The sequence below is a fragment of the Ochotona princeps genome, chromosome 4 (assembly GCF_030435755.1).
Source record: "Ochotona princeps isolate mOchPri1 chromosome 4, mOchPri1.hap1, whole genome shotgun sequence".
Lineage (NCBI taxonomy): Eukaryota > Metazoa > Chordata > Mammalia > Lagomorpha > Ochotonidae > Ochotona > Ochotona princeps.
This window is the reverse complement of record NC_080835.1, coordinates 37,998,405-38,016,385: the sequence shown is the minus strand read 5'-3', so window position 1 is coordinate 38,016,385 and position 17,981 is coordinate 37,998,405. Positions and strand designations below refer to the sequence as shown.

At 46.5% G+C, this 17,981-nt stretch overlaps 1 protein-coding gene across 1 annotated transcript in view; it reads left to right on the top strand.

The window, feature by feature from the left end:
• Positions 1 to 3,786: 3,786 nt before the first annotated feature.
• Positions 3,787 to 17,981, top strand: part of NAV2 (neuron navigator 2) — a 406,855-nt gene continuing 392,660 nt past the window's right edge. Inside the window, exon 1 of the mRNA XM_036494526.2 lies at positions 3,787 to 4,523. Within this exon, the coding sequence (XP_036350419.2) occupies positions 4,266 to 4,523 (258 nt within the window). The 5' untranslated portion in view covers positions 3,787 to 4,265. The remainder of the gene's footprint in view (positions 4,524 to 17,981) is intronic.

Genomic DNA, 17,981 nt, shown 5'->3' with positions numbered 1-17,981 from the left:
GAACCTGGGGAAATGCCAAGACTCAGGTGAGTTGGCAGTTCTGAGAGCTTTGAGAATAAGGTTCACACTGGCTCATCGGAGCCATTTAGGTGATTCTGAAAGCTTACAAGTGGAACACAGAGAAGGCAGAATAGTCAAAGTGGAGATCTTAAATGGTGGTCATCTTTCTCTACAGCACACATAATTAAAAACAAAAGATTTTCTTAAACCTGATGAGTTTGTTCTTCCCAGGGAAGATTACTGTTCACGAAACAGTGACTTCTTTAGCTACCGATGCTTGCCAAATGTATTGGCTTTCTTTTTCAATTTTTATTTATTTATTTTAATGACAGGTAAACATACACATGGGGGTGGGATGGTGGCAGGAGAAAAAGAGAGAAAGAGACTGAGAGAATTCCCACCTACTGCTGTATTCCACAAGTGTCAGCAGCTGAGGCTGGGCCAGGTCAAAGCCAGGAACTTGGAAGTCAATCTGGGTCTTAACCTGCATGGAAAGCCTGTACCCAAGTACTGGGACCAGCCTAGGAGTGGAGCTGAGATTCAAGCATGGGAACTCAGAAATTGAATGGGAACATTCTCAATAGTACCTTAATTGCTACACCAAACACCTGCCCCAGAAGGCCTTCCAATACAAAGAAAATCACACAGTTTTTCATATTTATATTTAAATATCTCAGAGATCAAATAAATAAATAAAAGCAGACCTTGAAGACAAACATGACTGAAATAAGAAATCAAAGATGGCAAATACACACTGTTGACACTGTTCATTTCTGTAACCATTACTGACATTATCAGTGGACCAGGCTGCTCTTTCCTGCTTGATAAATGTGCCCTTAGTATCCTTTCCTGCACAGAGGTACACTAAACTCCACAAGGCCTGGGGCTGTGTGTGGGCTTCCTGCTCACAGTGTGATGCCCGGACCACCAATCTGGGCATCATCCAGGAGCTGACTCAGCAAGCAGAATCTCACTCCACTCCAGACCCACTGAATCTGCACTTTAACAAAATCCCCAGTGCTTCTTACACATATCATGGTAAAAGAAACCCTGGAAATGTGCTTAATGCATGGTATGTTCACTAGAATAGAAATTCTCCAACTTTACTCCTCATCAGTGTCCCTGCATGAAAATACAGGTGGCTGGGCCCCAACCCAGGAACTTTGTATTTAGTGAGGCTTTAGAAACAACTTTTTCGGAATGTTGCTTCCCCTGTACCAGAAACCATACTTTAAGAACCACTGCATCAGAATTGTGGGAATATTTTGGAATATTTCCAGCATCTTTAGAAGTTGAAGACGATATGTCTTTCCACAACCCTTTACACATTTTTTTAAAGCATAATTTTGGGCAAGAGCGCCAAAATGTCATGCAACATATCATTTCTTTTTTCTTCTTCTTCAGCCTTAAAGGTAATATGTCCTCCTGTAGAATGCTCTGATATCCTTCATTTACTCATCCATTACTAACAATGTGGATAGCTCATTGCTGGCGTTATGCTTAGTACTGAATCCAATGAAAGTCAAAACCCAATTCCTAACTTTAAGAGGATTTGTTCCGTATGAAGAAAATAAACACATGAGGTAAATAAATAAATAAATAAATATATAAGTAAATAAAACAAAAAACGAAGTTAAATACAGCAAGACATCATTACGAATGTTGGCATCAGATGGCCAAGGGCAGAGTGTAGGTTGGCAGGGACCACCTGTGACTTCACTTCAGTGAGGAAGGATAATTGCCACAGGTTTATGATTTGCAGGTTATATTTCAGCCACCTGGAGTAGAAAGTTGCTACATAGAATAGGTGGCAGGCAAGACGAGGGAGGACCAGCTATGCTAAGAAAGCCCCTCCTCATTTCTGAATGCTGCCAAGCCTGTGTTAAAAGACGTTTCCTTTTAGTCTGCTACCATCTTCACCTTGAGCTATTAAAGCCATAACTGAGTGACTCAAACAACAAACACGTCTGAAGTCAGGGTGCCAACGTGGGGAGGTTCTTTGTGAGGACCCTCCTCCTCCTTGCCCTAGGCTGCCTCCTCAGGCAGATCTGTCTCCTGTGGGACGCTAATCCCATTCTCAGGGCTGCACTGTCCTTAGTGCCTCCCAAAGACCCATCTCCAAGTTCTCTCACACTAGGATTAGGACTCTAACTCTGACGGAGAGTGGGGCCACACAATCCAGTCCGTGGTGTCTATCAGCACCATAATGCAAACTGTGGGGCAGCGAGAGTTGAGAACCTATATTCCAGACACAGAGACTAATAGCTTATCAGAGGACAGAGGCAGGAGGACAGGGGTAGAGCGAGGGGAGCAGCAGTCACTGGATAATAGGGATGCAACATTCATTGATCCTCTCCATTTCGAGGTTTGGTGCCAGGCAACTGCCATGCGGGGTTCAATTAACCCAGCAGCACCATTTGACAAATGCAGTCAAACCTTGACTCTCCCACCTATGAAAACTAAGACTTTGTAAGAGACCTACGTGAGGTCAAAGGACATGGCCAGTTCAGATCCAGATGGTTACACGGAGCGGAGGCTCCTTGTGCCTGAATCTGCTGGGCTCTGGCCTGCCTGGTCGTCCCTGCTTCCTTCTAGTTCTCACAAGGAAACCAGACAGCCCCTAAGAGGGATTCTGCAGCGGCAGCGAGTGAAGTCGAGGAACCTGTGGGGCCAGTGCGTCCACAGCGCCGTCAGGGAGGGGCTCTTTAGGGTCAGGAGCCTCCCCTGCCACCCTAATTACAGAGCAGGCGGTGGGTGGAGAGGAGGAGCCCTCTCCGGGCGCGGGAAGCTTCCCCTGCGTGTTGTATTCATCCATAAACACTTCAAATAGTTCAGTGCAATGCGTAGCCTTTGAAAGCTGCAGAGGAAGCTACTGGGAGGCTCCTGGCCCGCCATGAGGAGCAGGCAGAGGACCTGCTGAGCCCTTCCCGCGGTGGACGGGAACGGCCCTGCCCCAGTCAGCCAGGGGGCAGTCAGTCTGCAGCCGTGACTCCGGAAGGCTAAAACCGTTAAGGTGACCAGAGCCATCTGAAAAAAAAAAAAGGAAACGAGCTTCCCCTGATCCAAGCCAGGAGGCTGAGGGGGAGGGTGGGGGTATCCAAGGCGCGCGTCTGCGACCGAAAGGGCATTTTTCAAATGCAGGTTTCGGGAGGGACGCGGGGGAGTCGGCCCGCCGGGAAGCGCGCGCTCAGCGCCGTGCTGCAGCACCGCCAGCAGCCGGCTTTGTAGTCGCAGCCAAGCACCGCCCAGAGTTTCGACGGCGGCCCGGGAGTTGAGGCCACTCCTCCTTTGCAGGGAGAGCCGCGGCCAGCGATTGGCGCGCCGCGGGCCAATGGTCGCGCCGGGGACGGCCCGGGCTGTCAGCGCGCGCCGCAGCCTCGCTGGCCGCAGCTTGTCCTCCCCTGCGCGGAGCCCCGCAGCCAGCACAGCCCTGCCGGGAACCGTGGCGGCCGCTCGCGAGCTCAGCCCTGCCCAGCCCGCCGGCCACACGTCCCGGTGCCCGCGTCCGCCACCGCACAGGCCTCGCCACACTCCGGCTGCACGGAGCATGTGCAGCGCCACAGGCGCGAAGGTGCTGTCTGTCTGAGGGACCTGTGGACAGCGGTGGCTGTCAGGCCAGGAGAGAGGAGACCTTCCGAAGCTCTTGCCGCGCCCCTGCCGCGTCGTGGGCGGGGGACCCTGCAGTGCTCGTGACAGGGTGGCAGCTGCCTCTCGGTGGAGACGTCTTGGAGTTCAGTGCGCCCTCCTTCTCGCTTTCCTCAGCAACGCTGCCGGCGCGCGCTCTCACACCCGCAGCCTCCAGAGCTGGACCTGTGGGTTCCCGCCGCGCCGGTTTGTTCCAACCCAGAGGCCTCCTCACTTCAGGGATGCAGTGATAAGTTAGTATGGACGTCCAAACCTTGGTTTCCCAGGAGGAAATTGGAAGAGGCAGCAGCAGCCCCTGAGCGCCCGGAGCTTTTGAACAGGGGACCTGGGAGAGCCTGAGACGGAGGCTGCAGCATCCGTCAAGGTGGGACCCGCTGAGCGCAGAGGCTAGTCCTCCAGCTTGTTCCGGCATCCAGAAGGCGCGTTCGCCTGATTGTCCTCGTCTCCCCGGTCAGGGGATTTTCTTTTTCTTTTTCTTTCTTTTTATTTTTTCTGCCTCTGGTGGTGGGCGCCTATTGGGCTGAGGCCCGGCGCCTGCTCTGCTGCCCGCGCTGCCTTTAGCGGTCGCCCCCGCCGCTGCTGCCAGGGACGTGCTGGTAAAACCGAAGCCCCGGGAGAAGATGCCGGCCATCCTGGTTGCCTCCAAAATGAAATCGGGACTGCCCAAACCCGTGCACAGTGCCGCGCCCATCCTGCACGTGCCCCCGGCCCGCGCTGGTCCCCAACCTTGCTACCTCAAATTGGGTAGCAAAGTGGAGGTGAGCAAGACCGCCTACCCTGGCCAGATTCCGCTAAAATCTCAGGGGCTACAGGAACCGGTGGGGCAGGGGCCCCTGCTGCGGAAGAGCGGCTCTGTGGAAAACGGGTTGGATACTCAGGTGAGAGGGGTCGCTTTGCGGGAGGCCATTGTGCTGGTGCTGGGGGTTGGGACGCAGGGGAACTGGAAGTAGAGTAGGGTGGCATACAATGTGGGCGGAGAGGGGGTCATTCGACTTAGATCCGCAGGTGGGGATGCGAGAGGAGAGTGGACTGGCCGGTGGGTGTGGCCCGTGCGCCAGTGGTTGGCAGTGGGAGCTCTGCGGGGATGCGCGCGCCTGCGGCATCCAGGGCTGGGGACCCGGCCAGGGTGTTCTCATAAAACGTGCGCAGCCTTGGAAACATCAGATCCTGCATGTTGAGGGCCTGGCTCCAAAAAGGCAGGGTCTGCTGCAGCCCCTGGGCATCTGTCAGTTCCGCAGCGATTCTGTCACTGCCAAGGACGGATCTGCAGCCCCGCTGGTTGGACCACCCCCTGGCGTTTGCAGCAAGATCCAGGAAAAGGAGGCTGGGTGGCAGTGAACCTGCTGTTCTGGGGCTCCAAGATGGCCTGTCCCTGTCCCATCCTTAGGGGGGGCCACGGGATTCCGGGCCAGACGCTGAGGGTTGCAGCTGCCCAGGCAGCGGCTGGGGGGTTGGCAGTTGAGGCGGAGGTGGGGGCGGCGTCTTAGGAATGGCGGCGCAAAGCTAAACCCCTCCCTTGTGGGTGGTAATTCCTGTGTCCGTAGAGCGGGTTGACTGCGGGCAGCTGTGGGCTAGATGAGAAATGGTGACTGCTACCTTTCCGGACAGAGCCGCATCATCCAGTTGGACGGGAGAATGCGCCAGTCCTGCAGTCTCTTTTAAGGAAATCAGTTGGGCCCAGTCAGGTTCTCTTGGCCTCCTGCCCACCCCTACTGATCCCCTACCCCCACCTGCCTCTGCCCCCCCCCCCCCCGCAATCTCATAGGAGGGAGTCGGGGCACGCACTTTTTTTTTCTTGGCAGGCAGTCAGTAGGGACTTTTTGGGGACAGGCGGACCTGGCGGATGTGACTGTCCCGGTCAAGACAGGCGGGAAGCCAGAGCAGGCGGTGGTTTGGGGCGGGTGTCAGGGAAGTGGCAACAGACCAGCTGACCTTCTTGGCACACCCTCCTTTTCCGACACTGTCTCCACCTTCTCCTGGAGTTGTCTCTGATCAGAGACTAGACCTCACCGTTTTCCTACTCTTTCCGATGGAAGAACCGGAGCTGGAAGCTAATTGCAAGCAGACTTTTGGAACTCCTGTCTGGAGAAGGCTCTCAAAGCAGATTAAGCTCCCACACCAGGCCGATAAGCGTGCCCCTTGCTGCTGCACTTGCTGAACATTTTTGGAAGCTGACAGCTTTTGAGTGATGGTGTGTGGGAGGAAGGAAAGTCTTCCTCCTGTTCCTAGGGCCTGCCTCTGCTGGAGTGTGGGGGCTCTGAGCTTGCTGTGTCCTGAACCACTGGAGGTGTCCAGCGGGGCCTATGAGTGGCCTTGGGCAGCACAGGGGTGGCCCCGGGGAAATGACTCGGGATGTGCCACACATCCTCGAGTCTGTTGAGGAGGCCCGGGATGAGAAGAAAAGCAGGTGTTGGTGATATCCTGATCCTGACAGTAGCTCTGTGTTTACCCATTTTTACCCTACATTGAACAAACAGTGTCTTGGGCCCCACAGATAGCAAGCAGGCTCTAGAGAGCTCATATTCAGGACCCTCTGCCCTGAAAACATGCTCTCCAGCTTTTCCCTGGCCATGTCCCCTCAGACATTGGTTTCTTCCTTACTCTTTTCCCCTCATGACCCCGCTTCCACCCTAGTTTCCACCTGTGCTGTTCTCCCTTGGTCCTTGGCACTGACCATGAGGATGGTGTGGGTGAGCTATGGAGGAAAGTGGCTACTTTTTAGTGAACTCTCCACTTTGACCAACTTGTCCTCTCCTTAACAAAGCCCAGGCTCTCAGGGGCTCATTCTTGTGACAGGCGACAGATCCTTGCCTCACAGCCCACTCTGTGATATCAAGCTGACCTTGGGGTAGACATTTTGCCTTTTTGAGTAGATTCTCCCATACTCTGACAAAGTACCCATTTGTTTCCCCCCAGAAAAGTCTTGATTATGGCTTAAGGAATGTGTCTGACTTATGCAAAGACTGGTCATTAGAGAATGTTCAGGAAATTATTAACTTCATGATATCTAAGGGCTTCTGCTTTCCCTTCTCTTCTGAAGATTCGAAAGGAGGGGCAGGAGTCCCATCTGTGCAGTGGCTGATAGCACAGGTTTTGTGGTCAGATGAGTATTGGTATACTTCCAGGGTGACCTGGTCCACTAACTGCTCTAGGACTCAGTGTTCCCATCTACTAAAATGGGCATAAACAGTTAGAAGAATTGTAAGCATTAAGAAATGTAACATGTACAGGCCTGGTGCAGAAGCCTAGCAGCTGAAGTCCCCGCCTTGAATGTGCCAGGATCCCATATGGGTGCCAGTTCTAATTCCGGCTACCCTGCTTTCCATCTAGCTTCCTGCTTGTAGCCTGGGAAAGCAGTCAAGGGTGGCCCAAGGCCTTGGAACCTTGCACCCATGTGGGAGATCTAGAAGAGGCTCCTAGCTCCTGGTTTTGGATCAGCACAGCTCTGGCTGTTACAGCCACTTGGGGAGTGAATCAATGGACAGAGGATCTTTCTCTCTGGCTCTCCTCCTTTCTGTATATCTGACTTCCCAGTAAAAACAAAAAATTTTTTTTAAAAATTGAACATGTAAAGTGTCTATCTTAGTATGTGGCGAACAAATAGCACTTAATAAAAATCTGCTGTTTATAAGGCTGACTCAAGAAATGGGGCATGGAAAATCTAGAATTAATAGTCTTTAAGTCAAAAAAAGCATGGCTTACATTCCCATCTGTGGAAAGGTTTCAATCTGTTCACAAGGATTGGTGTACAGTATCAGGCAGTGAAAAGATGGAGGAAGGGCACAACCATTCCTCTATGATCCCATTTCATCTTCACAGGAACACTTGAAGCAGATAGGACACTTTATTTTCTACAATAATACCAATATAATAATAACAACAACCTAGCTGTGTTCTTACATACAATTTCCTAAGTGCTAGGAATTTTACGAAAAACATAAAATAGCTCATTCATTTTTTAAAAAGTTTGCTTGAAAGGCAGAGTTACAGAAAGATAGGGTGGAGAGAGATCTTTTATCCACTGATTTGTTCCCCAAATGGCCATGGTGGCAGCTGGGACTGAGTTGGACCAAAGGCTGGAGCTCCCACATGGGTAGCAGGGGCCTTATCACTTGGACCATGTTACCTTGCTTTCCTAGGATGTTAGCAGAGAGCTGGATCAGAAGTGGAGCAGCTGGGACCTGTGCCCAAATGGGATGCTGTCTTTGCGGGTGATGGTCATTTAATTGCAATTGAAGTGACTTAATTCTTATAATCATCCAATGAGATAAGTCTTACTATCCTTATTTCACACATGAAGAAATTGAGGCAAATACAAGTTTAGTAACCTGGTGAGTGGCAGAGGTAGGATTAGAAATTGGACAGTCTGGGTAGTGTTATGTTGTAGCAGGTTAAGCTTGGGACACCTTCAGCCCTTGTTTGCATGCCCAGCTTTGAGTCCTGCTTCTGCTTCTAATAGGCTTTCTACTAATGCTCCTGGGAGGCATCAGGTGCACTAAGTACTCCTAGGGGAGACAGAGATGGTATTCCTAGTTCCTTGCTTTAGCCTGGCCCGCCTAGGCTATTGCAGGCATTTGTGGAATAAAACAGTGGGTAGAAGATCTTTCACTCCATCTCTCTCTGTTACTCTGCCTTTCAAATACATAAATAAATTCATTTTAAAAAACCCAAATTGGACAGTCTGGCTCTACACACCATGCCCTTGACCATGATGCTGCACAGTGATAACCAGAGACTGATAGCTTTCTGGCTCTGACTTCAAAGACCATTGCTGTAACCTCTGAGAATAGTGAGTAAGTGCTGCTCACAACAGTACAGTAACTGGCTTCCAGTCCTCCAGGGTGGGGAAGCAGGGATTCCAGCTCTAGTAGGTCTGACTTCAACACTACCATCTTCCCACTCTTCATCACTGCTTTGCTATGACCCAGGCCTTAGGGCTTTTATAGCCCAGCTGAAAGCCATAGCTGATACAGTCATGGCAACAGGGCACAACACAGGGAGGGACAACACTTGGGGTTGACAACTCTGCATCCTCAAAGAGCTAGAAGGTATATGATGGTGGTAGAATTCCAGAGGACTTGTTGGAGGAAGCAGGAGTGCAGTGTCTGGCAGTTCTGGGCTTCAAAGGTGGGCAGGCCTGGTCTGATGGGGAGGACAACAAGCAGGGCCATGCAGTGGCACAGAGCAGGAGTAACTGTCTCTTCAACAAGTAATTGCTCTGGATCAGGCACCGTCAATTTAAAAAGATGATGAAGAAAGAGAAGGGAATTGAGGTTGCCTTCCTGCTTCCAGGTGGGTGGTGATTCTAAATGCCCAGGATGGCTATGGAAAGCTGAGGAAGTTATGAGCACTCTGGACCTGCTTCATCACATGCCCTTGAGGAATGGTGGTTATGATTGTTAGTGGCCTGGGTGTCAGAATATTCGGTGTGATAGTCATAGGGGGAAGCAGGCAGCTCTCCAGCTCAGGGCATCCTATTCACCCCTAAGCTTGCAGTCGTTCTCAATCACACAAAGAGCTCAGTCAGCTAACTATTGTTAGGTGTAGCCTCACTGTTGACCCTCCAACCCTTCCCCTAGAATTTCTCCCAGATACCTACAACTAGTTCCATTCCCCAGGCAGAAGAAACTGGGTATTCAAAGCCCAGCTTCCCTGATTCCCTTGTTTGGTAGTGAGACACAGGGGTCCTTTCCTAAGAATGGACATTTATAGTTTATGCTTGGTTAACATGCTTATAAATTAAAAAGAATTGTTTTAGAGATTTGCTTTGTGTCAGTTCAGAAACCTTCTCCACCAACCTTCAGGTCAGTTGAGGGCAGAACTTACTCTATGTTTAAGAAGCAGTTTCTGGAATGGGGGGGAAAGGGGAATATTATCCAGATAATACTTTGATATTTCCTGTTTTGTGGAACTGGCATTCAACTTGAAACTTTTTGCTTTACCAAAGCAATTAGAAGTGATTAAAATGCTCTGTGGGTGTTTTAGATGTTCAGAAAGGATGTGCGGGAGAGGCCCCTGGGAGGAGAGCAAGGCTCCGAGCTTTCAACCTGTTGCAACTTTGCCCCATTGTGTTTTGATTAGAATCCTTGCTGCATCATTAAAGTTGATTATGGATTTGATTAGTGCATTTTTCTGCTATTGTGTTATTTCTTTTCTTCTCTTTCTCAGTTCTTGGAATAGAATGTGTAGTGTGGTTATCTGCCAACATGCAGGGATGTTTATAGTTCACGTATTGTTGCTTGTTCCATGGGTTAATTTTCTAAAGACACTTGAAGGGTGGTACTGGTGGCTTATTTAGGGTATCATTACGTGTGTATATATCTGTATATAAATACATCTACTTCTGGATATGTGTATATATACATATACCCACACACATACACAAATATATACACATGGAACAGCTTAAAGTATTGAACACATGTAAGCATACACACACATCAAAGGCAAGACTGAAGGAGTTATGGCCCCAATTCCAGTTTTCATATTGGTTTAGGTTTACTTCCCACTTCTCACACTCTCTTCCTCTGTGACCAGGATTTGAAACACCAGAATGATGTGTCCCATTCTATTTACTTCTAAGACGTGAAGGATGGAGCCTTGAAAGAGGTGTTTTAATTAGGCCTCAGGGAAACTGCTGCAGCCAGTCTGGAAAAGCCAAACCACCCAGTGCGCTTTTGGCTTAAGGTCAGACATTCTTATTTCTTAGAATCAGCTTCAGCAGGGAAGGGAGCATTTATGGAACATCTGCTGTGTGCCAGGTAGTCTGCAGTATTCTTTATATGTAGATTATTTAACTGGAAAGTAGAAAATACTGAGTAAAGTGCAACATGGCCCAGGTCTCCCATGTGAGGAACCTGGAGTCAGGAGAGCCGATTATTAGGATTCAGTTGCTCATGGAACATGAGTATTTACTGACAGACAATCTGGGTTTGAATCCATGCTTAGGGCTACACTGTGTTTTCAGTATTTATTTGGGTGTTGCTCAAGGCCCATGTATTAGGGGCTTTGTCCTCAAGGTTTTACATGAGGGAGTAGTGGATCAGTGGTGATGATCAATGAGTTAAAGGTGGAACAGTTCCAGCCTAGTGGCACCTGAAGGTTAGAAAGGGATCTAATTGCTATGGCAGATTTCCCAAGATGGAATCATGGTGGATGTGTCTGTTTTCAGGCCCACCATGCCACCCCCTCCCCATCCTTAAGCCTTTTGCCAACCATACCCTTGTTAGATGCCAGACTACTGGAGCCTGATCATGAGCAGAAATAAACCTGTTTCCTTCATAAATCATTTGTCTCAGGTATCTCAGTTGTAGTAATGAAAAGCTGAATCATAGAAGCAAGTTACTAACGATCTCTAAACTCCATTTATTTGTAAAGCAGAAATGGTGATGTTTAGGGGCTGGCTGTGAAGATTAAGATCTTACAGGTAGATTATTAGGCACAGTTTTCTGGCACACACTAAGCAAAGAGTATGTGGCAGTACCTATTTTTATTACCCTAGCTCATAGCCAAGTTTGGAAACCATGTGCTTCATTCCAACTCCACGTTTTTCCAACCAACCTCTGTGCCTTCCAAGTACAGGACTGAGTGCATGAAGGAACAGATGGCATGCACCATGAAAGCAGAGAGCATAGCAGAGCTTTAAGTAGAAGAATGCAGACCAAGATTAAGATCAAAGTCACCCAGAGAAGCCATATTCAGAATTGTTTGTTGAAGCCCCTATTCTTTGTTCCCCAAAATTCCAGCTTTATACCATCCACACTGGGGGGTCAGCCATAAATCAAACCTTCAGGAAAACTTTATGCATACCCAATTTGAATTAGCACTGTACAGGTGGTTCAGTGCAGCTGAACCAGTTCACTGCCCGAACAGGATCCAAAATGGAGCAGTCTCATTCATTGGATTTGTTACTTACACTTTGTTGTTCTGAAGGAAAAAAAATTTTAAATCCTTTCCCCTGACCCCATCTGGCATGGCTGCAGTGAGTACTAGACCTTGTGATCAGTTTGACCATTAAGGTACCCCAAGGCATGGCCAGCTGCCCAATGGTATTTCACTGAAAGCCACGGGGCCAATTTCAATGGCTACTCTGTCTTGTGGCCACATTGTTCAAAGGGATGGACAATGTGTTCCTAGAATGCCTTCAGAAAAATGGCCCATGTGACTTTGGGAAGAAAACTTGGTCAGGCTTTTGCTTCAGAAAACACCAGGCAAAAGTGAATGACTCAAAAGTTTTCATAGGAACCTCAAGTCGCCCACACAAAACCTAAAGAATGACTCATGACTTAGTGCCCCCTTTCCCAAGGAAAACAGAGAAGCTCTTATGTTTTACAAACAATAGTCCCAGAGCCTTGTTTGTCTGTCCTTCTAAGTAAAACCTTAATACCAGAGAATTTTGGGGTTTCTAATCCACCCTTGCCATCATCTTGACAGAGAGAAGATACAATACAAGCAAGAGGACTTGGTGAAGATACTTACAAGTTTACTTCCCAGGATTCACTGTGGGTTCTGGGACAAAGCAGTCATTCATGGAAGTGTGGTATAATACAAAAGAGAGAGAAAGAGAGAAGTGGTAATGTTAATCATTGACTCAGACTGAGCACAGCCTCAGTACCAACTTGATGCATAGAACCAGATGTTTGTCATTTCATTTAATCCTCACAACAATCCTCACAATAATCCTCACGGGGTAGATGTGGTACATTCTGTTAAGCTGATTCTTGTGACACCCACATCTAATATCAGAGGACTTCTTGGAGTCCTGGCTGCTCTCCTTCTGATCGGTTCCCTACTAACACACCCTGAGAGGCTGTAGATGATGGCCTGGTTCCCTGTCCCCAACATGGGCGATATGGATCAAGTTCTACATTCCTGGTTTCTGCCTGGTCATCGCCCTCTCTTTTGGAGCATTTGGGAAGTGATTTAGCAGATGGAAAAGTCAATCATTCAGGCAGCTGAACTCTCCATCTCTCCCTACTGCACCCTTCAAGTAGATGAATATAAAAATAATACATTTTTAAAATATCCTCACAGTACCCTGTGAAGAAGATTATACTTCCTGAAATTCCTAGAAATGGCAGCTTTAGGAGTTTTGTCTCTTGCTACTTCGCTGTCTTTTTAAACTTTAGTTACTTATATAGAATAACATGTGCTATAAAGTTTTCTGAAGAGCTACTGTGAAGATTATCAAAGGCAATTATTGCTAAGAAGGCTTTGGTTTAAGCATCTTACCCCTTAAATATCCGTTTAGGAAATCAAGACCCAGGGAAAGCTGTTTTTCCAAGTAGCATAACTGGTAAGTGACAAATCTGAAATTTGAATTCCTATCTGTTTGACACTCAAAGTGAAGGCTCTTAAATAGAAAGTATGAGTGCACTTTCAAAAAATATCTGAGAAGGCATTGCTAGCATTGAATCAAAGTACATTGCTTTAAACATGCTCTTGGCTGAGTAAATTTGCTGTCTGATTCCTTCCTTCCCTAGAGCTTGAAAATATTATGTCAATAATAAATGAATACCAGTTACTTAATGATATTAATTAGATCCTTTGGAAAGTATAAGATTCCAACCCTCTGACACTCTACAGAAGAAGGGAAAATGGGTAATTTGATTCATGGTTGCTTGTGGCATAACGAACAGTTAGAGAAGCTTGGGTTGTGTATCACTGTCTAAGACTTTAATCCTGGAACCTTAACACTACCAATTTATAAAAACCAAAAAAATTGAAAGGCAGATGATCGAATCGTTCTTACAGAAAACAGACTAAAAAATTATGACAGTCAAATCAAATGGGAGGTTCTTGACTGAGTGAGCCAAGATGTAAATGTTACATGGATTATTTTGGACACTATTGGGGAAAATTGAATCTCAATTACATATTCAATCAAATTCTTTTGTCAATATTAATAGCATTGTGGTTATGCAAGAAAGTGTTTTATTTTTTCCCTCTGAGGAATATATAGCAGAAAATTTGGCAGTAAAGTATCTGCAGCTATTTTTTCAAACAGTTAAGGCCAAGTGGGGGAGATCAGTATCTACAAATAGAAGATAACAAATATCATAAAATGTTAACAATTGGTGAATCTAAGGGAAAGTATATGTTCAGTTCTATCAATTTTTCAGTATATTTGAAATTTTCCAAAATGAAATATTGGTAAGCCAAACAAGTCCTAAAAGAATAGTTTACATGATTAATGCCCTTGATATTTCTGGTATAACCATGAGAACATAAATAAAATAGGTGTGTGTGTGTGTGTGTGTGTGTGTGTGTGTGTGTCTGTGTGATAGAGAATGAACTTTCAATAGAAGTTCATCTTAAGCCATCTCCCAAGGTTTAGAAAGATGAACTTACCTCCTTTGAGTGTAATTTGACCGTCTTGGCTTAATGTTCCATTCTTTCATGAAAATCATTGCAGACATTTTGTGGATGTCAAACAATCCAGTTTTGTTCAGTAATCTTTTATGACAATATACTATGTTTCCAAGATCACAAAAAAAAAAAAATAGAATGATTTTTTTAATGAAAGTCCCAAACCCAAGGTTGAGTGCTATCAGACTTGACATTGAAGAGAATGGGGGTGTGTTCGGAAGCATGTTTTCCCTGCCTGGCCTTTCTGTACTTCTGCCCTTTCTGCGTTTTCTGGACTTCTGTAGCCTGTTCTGTGGACTCTCCACAGTTGCTTAGGTAGCTCAACCCAAGGCTCTCATGAGATCAGGGATGTTTCTGTCTTGATTTCTGCTGCTGAAGGCTTAGTACATGGGAGCTCCTGAGCTTATCGGTGTCAAAGCTCCCCAGCCCTAACTCTTGGGAACAGTTACCCTCTCTAGATGAGTAGAATGTGGAGACAGATTCCTTCACGTGAGCATGTTTATGGCATCCCAACCATTCAGCTTTGCCAAGTGGAAGAGGATCCAGTAGCACACGATCACAGCAATGCAGGAGACTGGAAGGGGTCAGAACACCATAGATTTTGATAAAGCACTGGTAGATTTTCCCACCCCGCCTGGCAAGGAAAACCCAAGTCTTGAGGATAAGGCTTCCAGCAGTATGGATTTCAGGAAGTATTTATCCATAATCTCATTTAATCCTGACACTTTCTGAGCTGATACTGATGCTGTCTTACCTGCAGGAAAGAAATAGGAGTCAGTGAAAATGCTAGCTTGAGAAGGCCTAGGGCTTGTTTGGGCTACACAGCGAATGTGGGCTCGAGTCTCTCTGATTCCAAGCCTGTGTTCCTAATCACCACCCATGTCCAGTTTTTACTGGTAGTTCAAAGAGGCCTGCATCCCAGACTGAGGGTTTGCTTTGGACAATCAAACTTCCAGGCCCTCTTCTATTTGGATCTGCTCCTTGTTTTCCTGGCCATGGCCCTCTCTGCTCTTTCTGCCTTGCCAAGGCCTCTTGTGCCCATTCCAGCGTGTGGCCAGAGGCCCTGTAGCTACAGGATGAGGAACCCCATTGGCTTTTGCCCACATCCTGCTGTAATCTGGGCATGTGGTCCCTTTCCTGCTGCTGCGGCTGGCTGCACCCCAGGTCAGCCCTGTGCTGTGGGACCTGGCAGGGTGCGTGTGCCTCACAGCTGGCCAGACCTCATTCCCATCCTCTGCCCCATGCTGTGCAGCTCAGCTCTTGCAGACAGTCCCCATTTCACGCTTTGATTCCTTTCAGACCTGAGAGTGACGCATATTTGCGTCAAAATGCGTGGGCTGTGAATCTCCCCAGAGCCATCAGACCTTCCGGTGTGTGAACTTTGGTCTGGATAGAGGAAGGCAGGCCCTGGAGGAAAAAAATAGCATTTAGGTGACAAAGCCAGATTTAGAATAACCAAGCTCATACGGCTTGTCTGCATGACAATCCATGCCTGTTAGAACTCAATATTGGGAGTATCTGAACTAGTGGATATCTTTGAAGCCATCTGATCCAGCAGTTTCCTCTGACAGATGGGAAAATCATGGCCCACGGAGGGATGTGATTTCCCTCTGAACCCTTAGCTCCAAGGAGCAAAGCAGAAACCAGAACTCAGGCGTCCTGGTGTCCAAGGTCAATGGTCTTCCCACCTAATCTGTGATCAATTGCTCTCTTGAATTGGACCAATCCCAGAGCTGTATCCTTTTATCCTCCTTTAACTGGGTAGTTAAAAAGTTTGTGCATTTAACTCAGAATCTGACAACCAGGACTTCTTTGTGGGTGGTATAGTCACGACAAGAAGTGAACATTAAACAGCTCCCATGGCTCAGATGCCTTGTATACATCATTTCTTTTATACCTGACCCCTTTGGGATCACTAATGGTATCCAATCCCTTTTATGTATGAGACCCAGAGGATATCAGTATCTTGACCAAGACTGCATGGACCCAACTGTTTGATTTCATGTCCCGGTTCTTTCTACCTAGCCTTTTATATGGAAGTCAGAGGGCGGGGGGCGGGGGGGGGGGTGGGAGGAGTGCAGGGGGAGAAAAAGAGACTGAGTTATGATCCTACTTTCCCATTTTGGGAGCAAGTATATAACATCTCTAGAGCTACTAATACCTAGGGCATAGTAGGCCCTCAATAAAAACTTCTTGAACTACAACTTGGATAAGTCAGACCTGCTAAGCTTCAATTTCCCCCAAGGATTGTATAGCAATTCAGTGTGCTGTGTAGGTTGTAATAGAGAATGTGTCGAAGTACCTGGCACGGATCAATCGGATTATGGTTGTTTTATTTTTATAATTGTTATTGCTATTTTCCATGATAGTTTGTAGCTATAGAGATTCCCTCCTCCTTCTCCCCTTCCCCCCTCCTCATTCTCCCATTACTACCAGTACTTTCCTCCAAGTAATTACAATAGTATAATCCTTCAGCAACATTCATGAGTCCAGCGTTCTGTTATTTTAAGAGTACCATGGCATCTAGGTATAGGCAATGGTAGAAAATCTAGTATGTTGTCTTGTATCATAACATCATGATATTTGTCCTTTTGGGATTGGCTTAATGAGCCAGTGAGCATAATGATCTCCACTTGGAACCATTTTGTTTCAAATGGTAGAATTTCAATGCTCACCTTGGCAGCATTGAAAATTGTAGAATATAAAAATTGTAGAATTTCATTCTTTTTAATGGCTTAGTGGTATTTCATAGAGTAGATGTACTACAGTTTCTTTATCCATTCTCCTTTAATGGACATCTGGGTTGTTTCAGTGTTTTCACTATTGTGGATTATGCTGCTATAAATGTAGGGTTATAGGACATGTTCTCATATGCAGATTTCCCTTTCTTTGGGTATATTCCTAACAGTAGGATAGCTGGGTCACATGGTAGATCCATTTTCAATTGTCTTAGCACTCCCCATACTGACTTCCATAATGGCTATACTAGTCTGTGCTCCCCCAGCAGTAGATTAGGGTTCCTTTTCTTCACTTAAATGTCAGAAGGTATGTTAGTAGATTTCCAAATGTAGGAACTGGAGTTAGGTGGGGCCTCAATGTGTTTTTTTTTTTTTCAATGTGGTTTTTATTTGTATTTTCCTAATAGATAGGAATCCTGAGCATTTTTTTTTCATGTATCTATTAGTCATTTGAATTTGTTCTTAAAAAAATGTCTGCTCAGCTCATTTCCTTCAACCATTTCTTAACAGATCTGCTTTGCTGTCATTGAGTTTTTGAAGCTCTTTGTAAATCGTAGATGCTTGTCCCCTGTCTGGTGTATAGTATGCAAAGATTTTCTCCCATTCTGTTGGTTGCTTCTTCACTTGGTTAATCATCTCCTTTGCTGTACAGAAGCTTCTTAGTTTGATGTAGTTCCACTTATTTATTTTGCCTTTGATTGCCTGTTTATTTGGTGACTTTCCTATGTCTTTCCCAATTCCTGTATCTTACTGAATACTTCCTATGTTTTCCTCCAATGGTTTTGTGGATTCTGGGTACTGACTTCTGTCCTGGATCCAGTTAGAGTGATTTTTGTATAAGGTGACAGGTGGGTCTGCTTACTTTTGCAGGCTGCTGTCCAATTGTCTCACCAACATTTGCTGGTGACCAAACTTTTTCCTGGATTATTTTCAGCTCTCTGGTCAAAGATTAGTTGGCTGTACATCTGTGGGCTACTTTCTAGGATTTCTATTCTGTTCTGTTGATCTGCTTCTCTGTTTCTGTAGCAATGCCAGACTCCTTTGATTACCGCTGCCCTGTAGTATGTCTTGAGGTCTGAAATTGTGATTCTTCCAGCTTTAATTTTATTCTTCAAAATAGCTTTGGCTATTTGTGGTCTCTTGTGTTTCCAGATCAATTTTTGTTTCATCTTTTCTATTTCTGAGAAAAATGTTGTTGGGATTTTGATTGGGATCAAATTGAATCTGTTT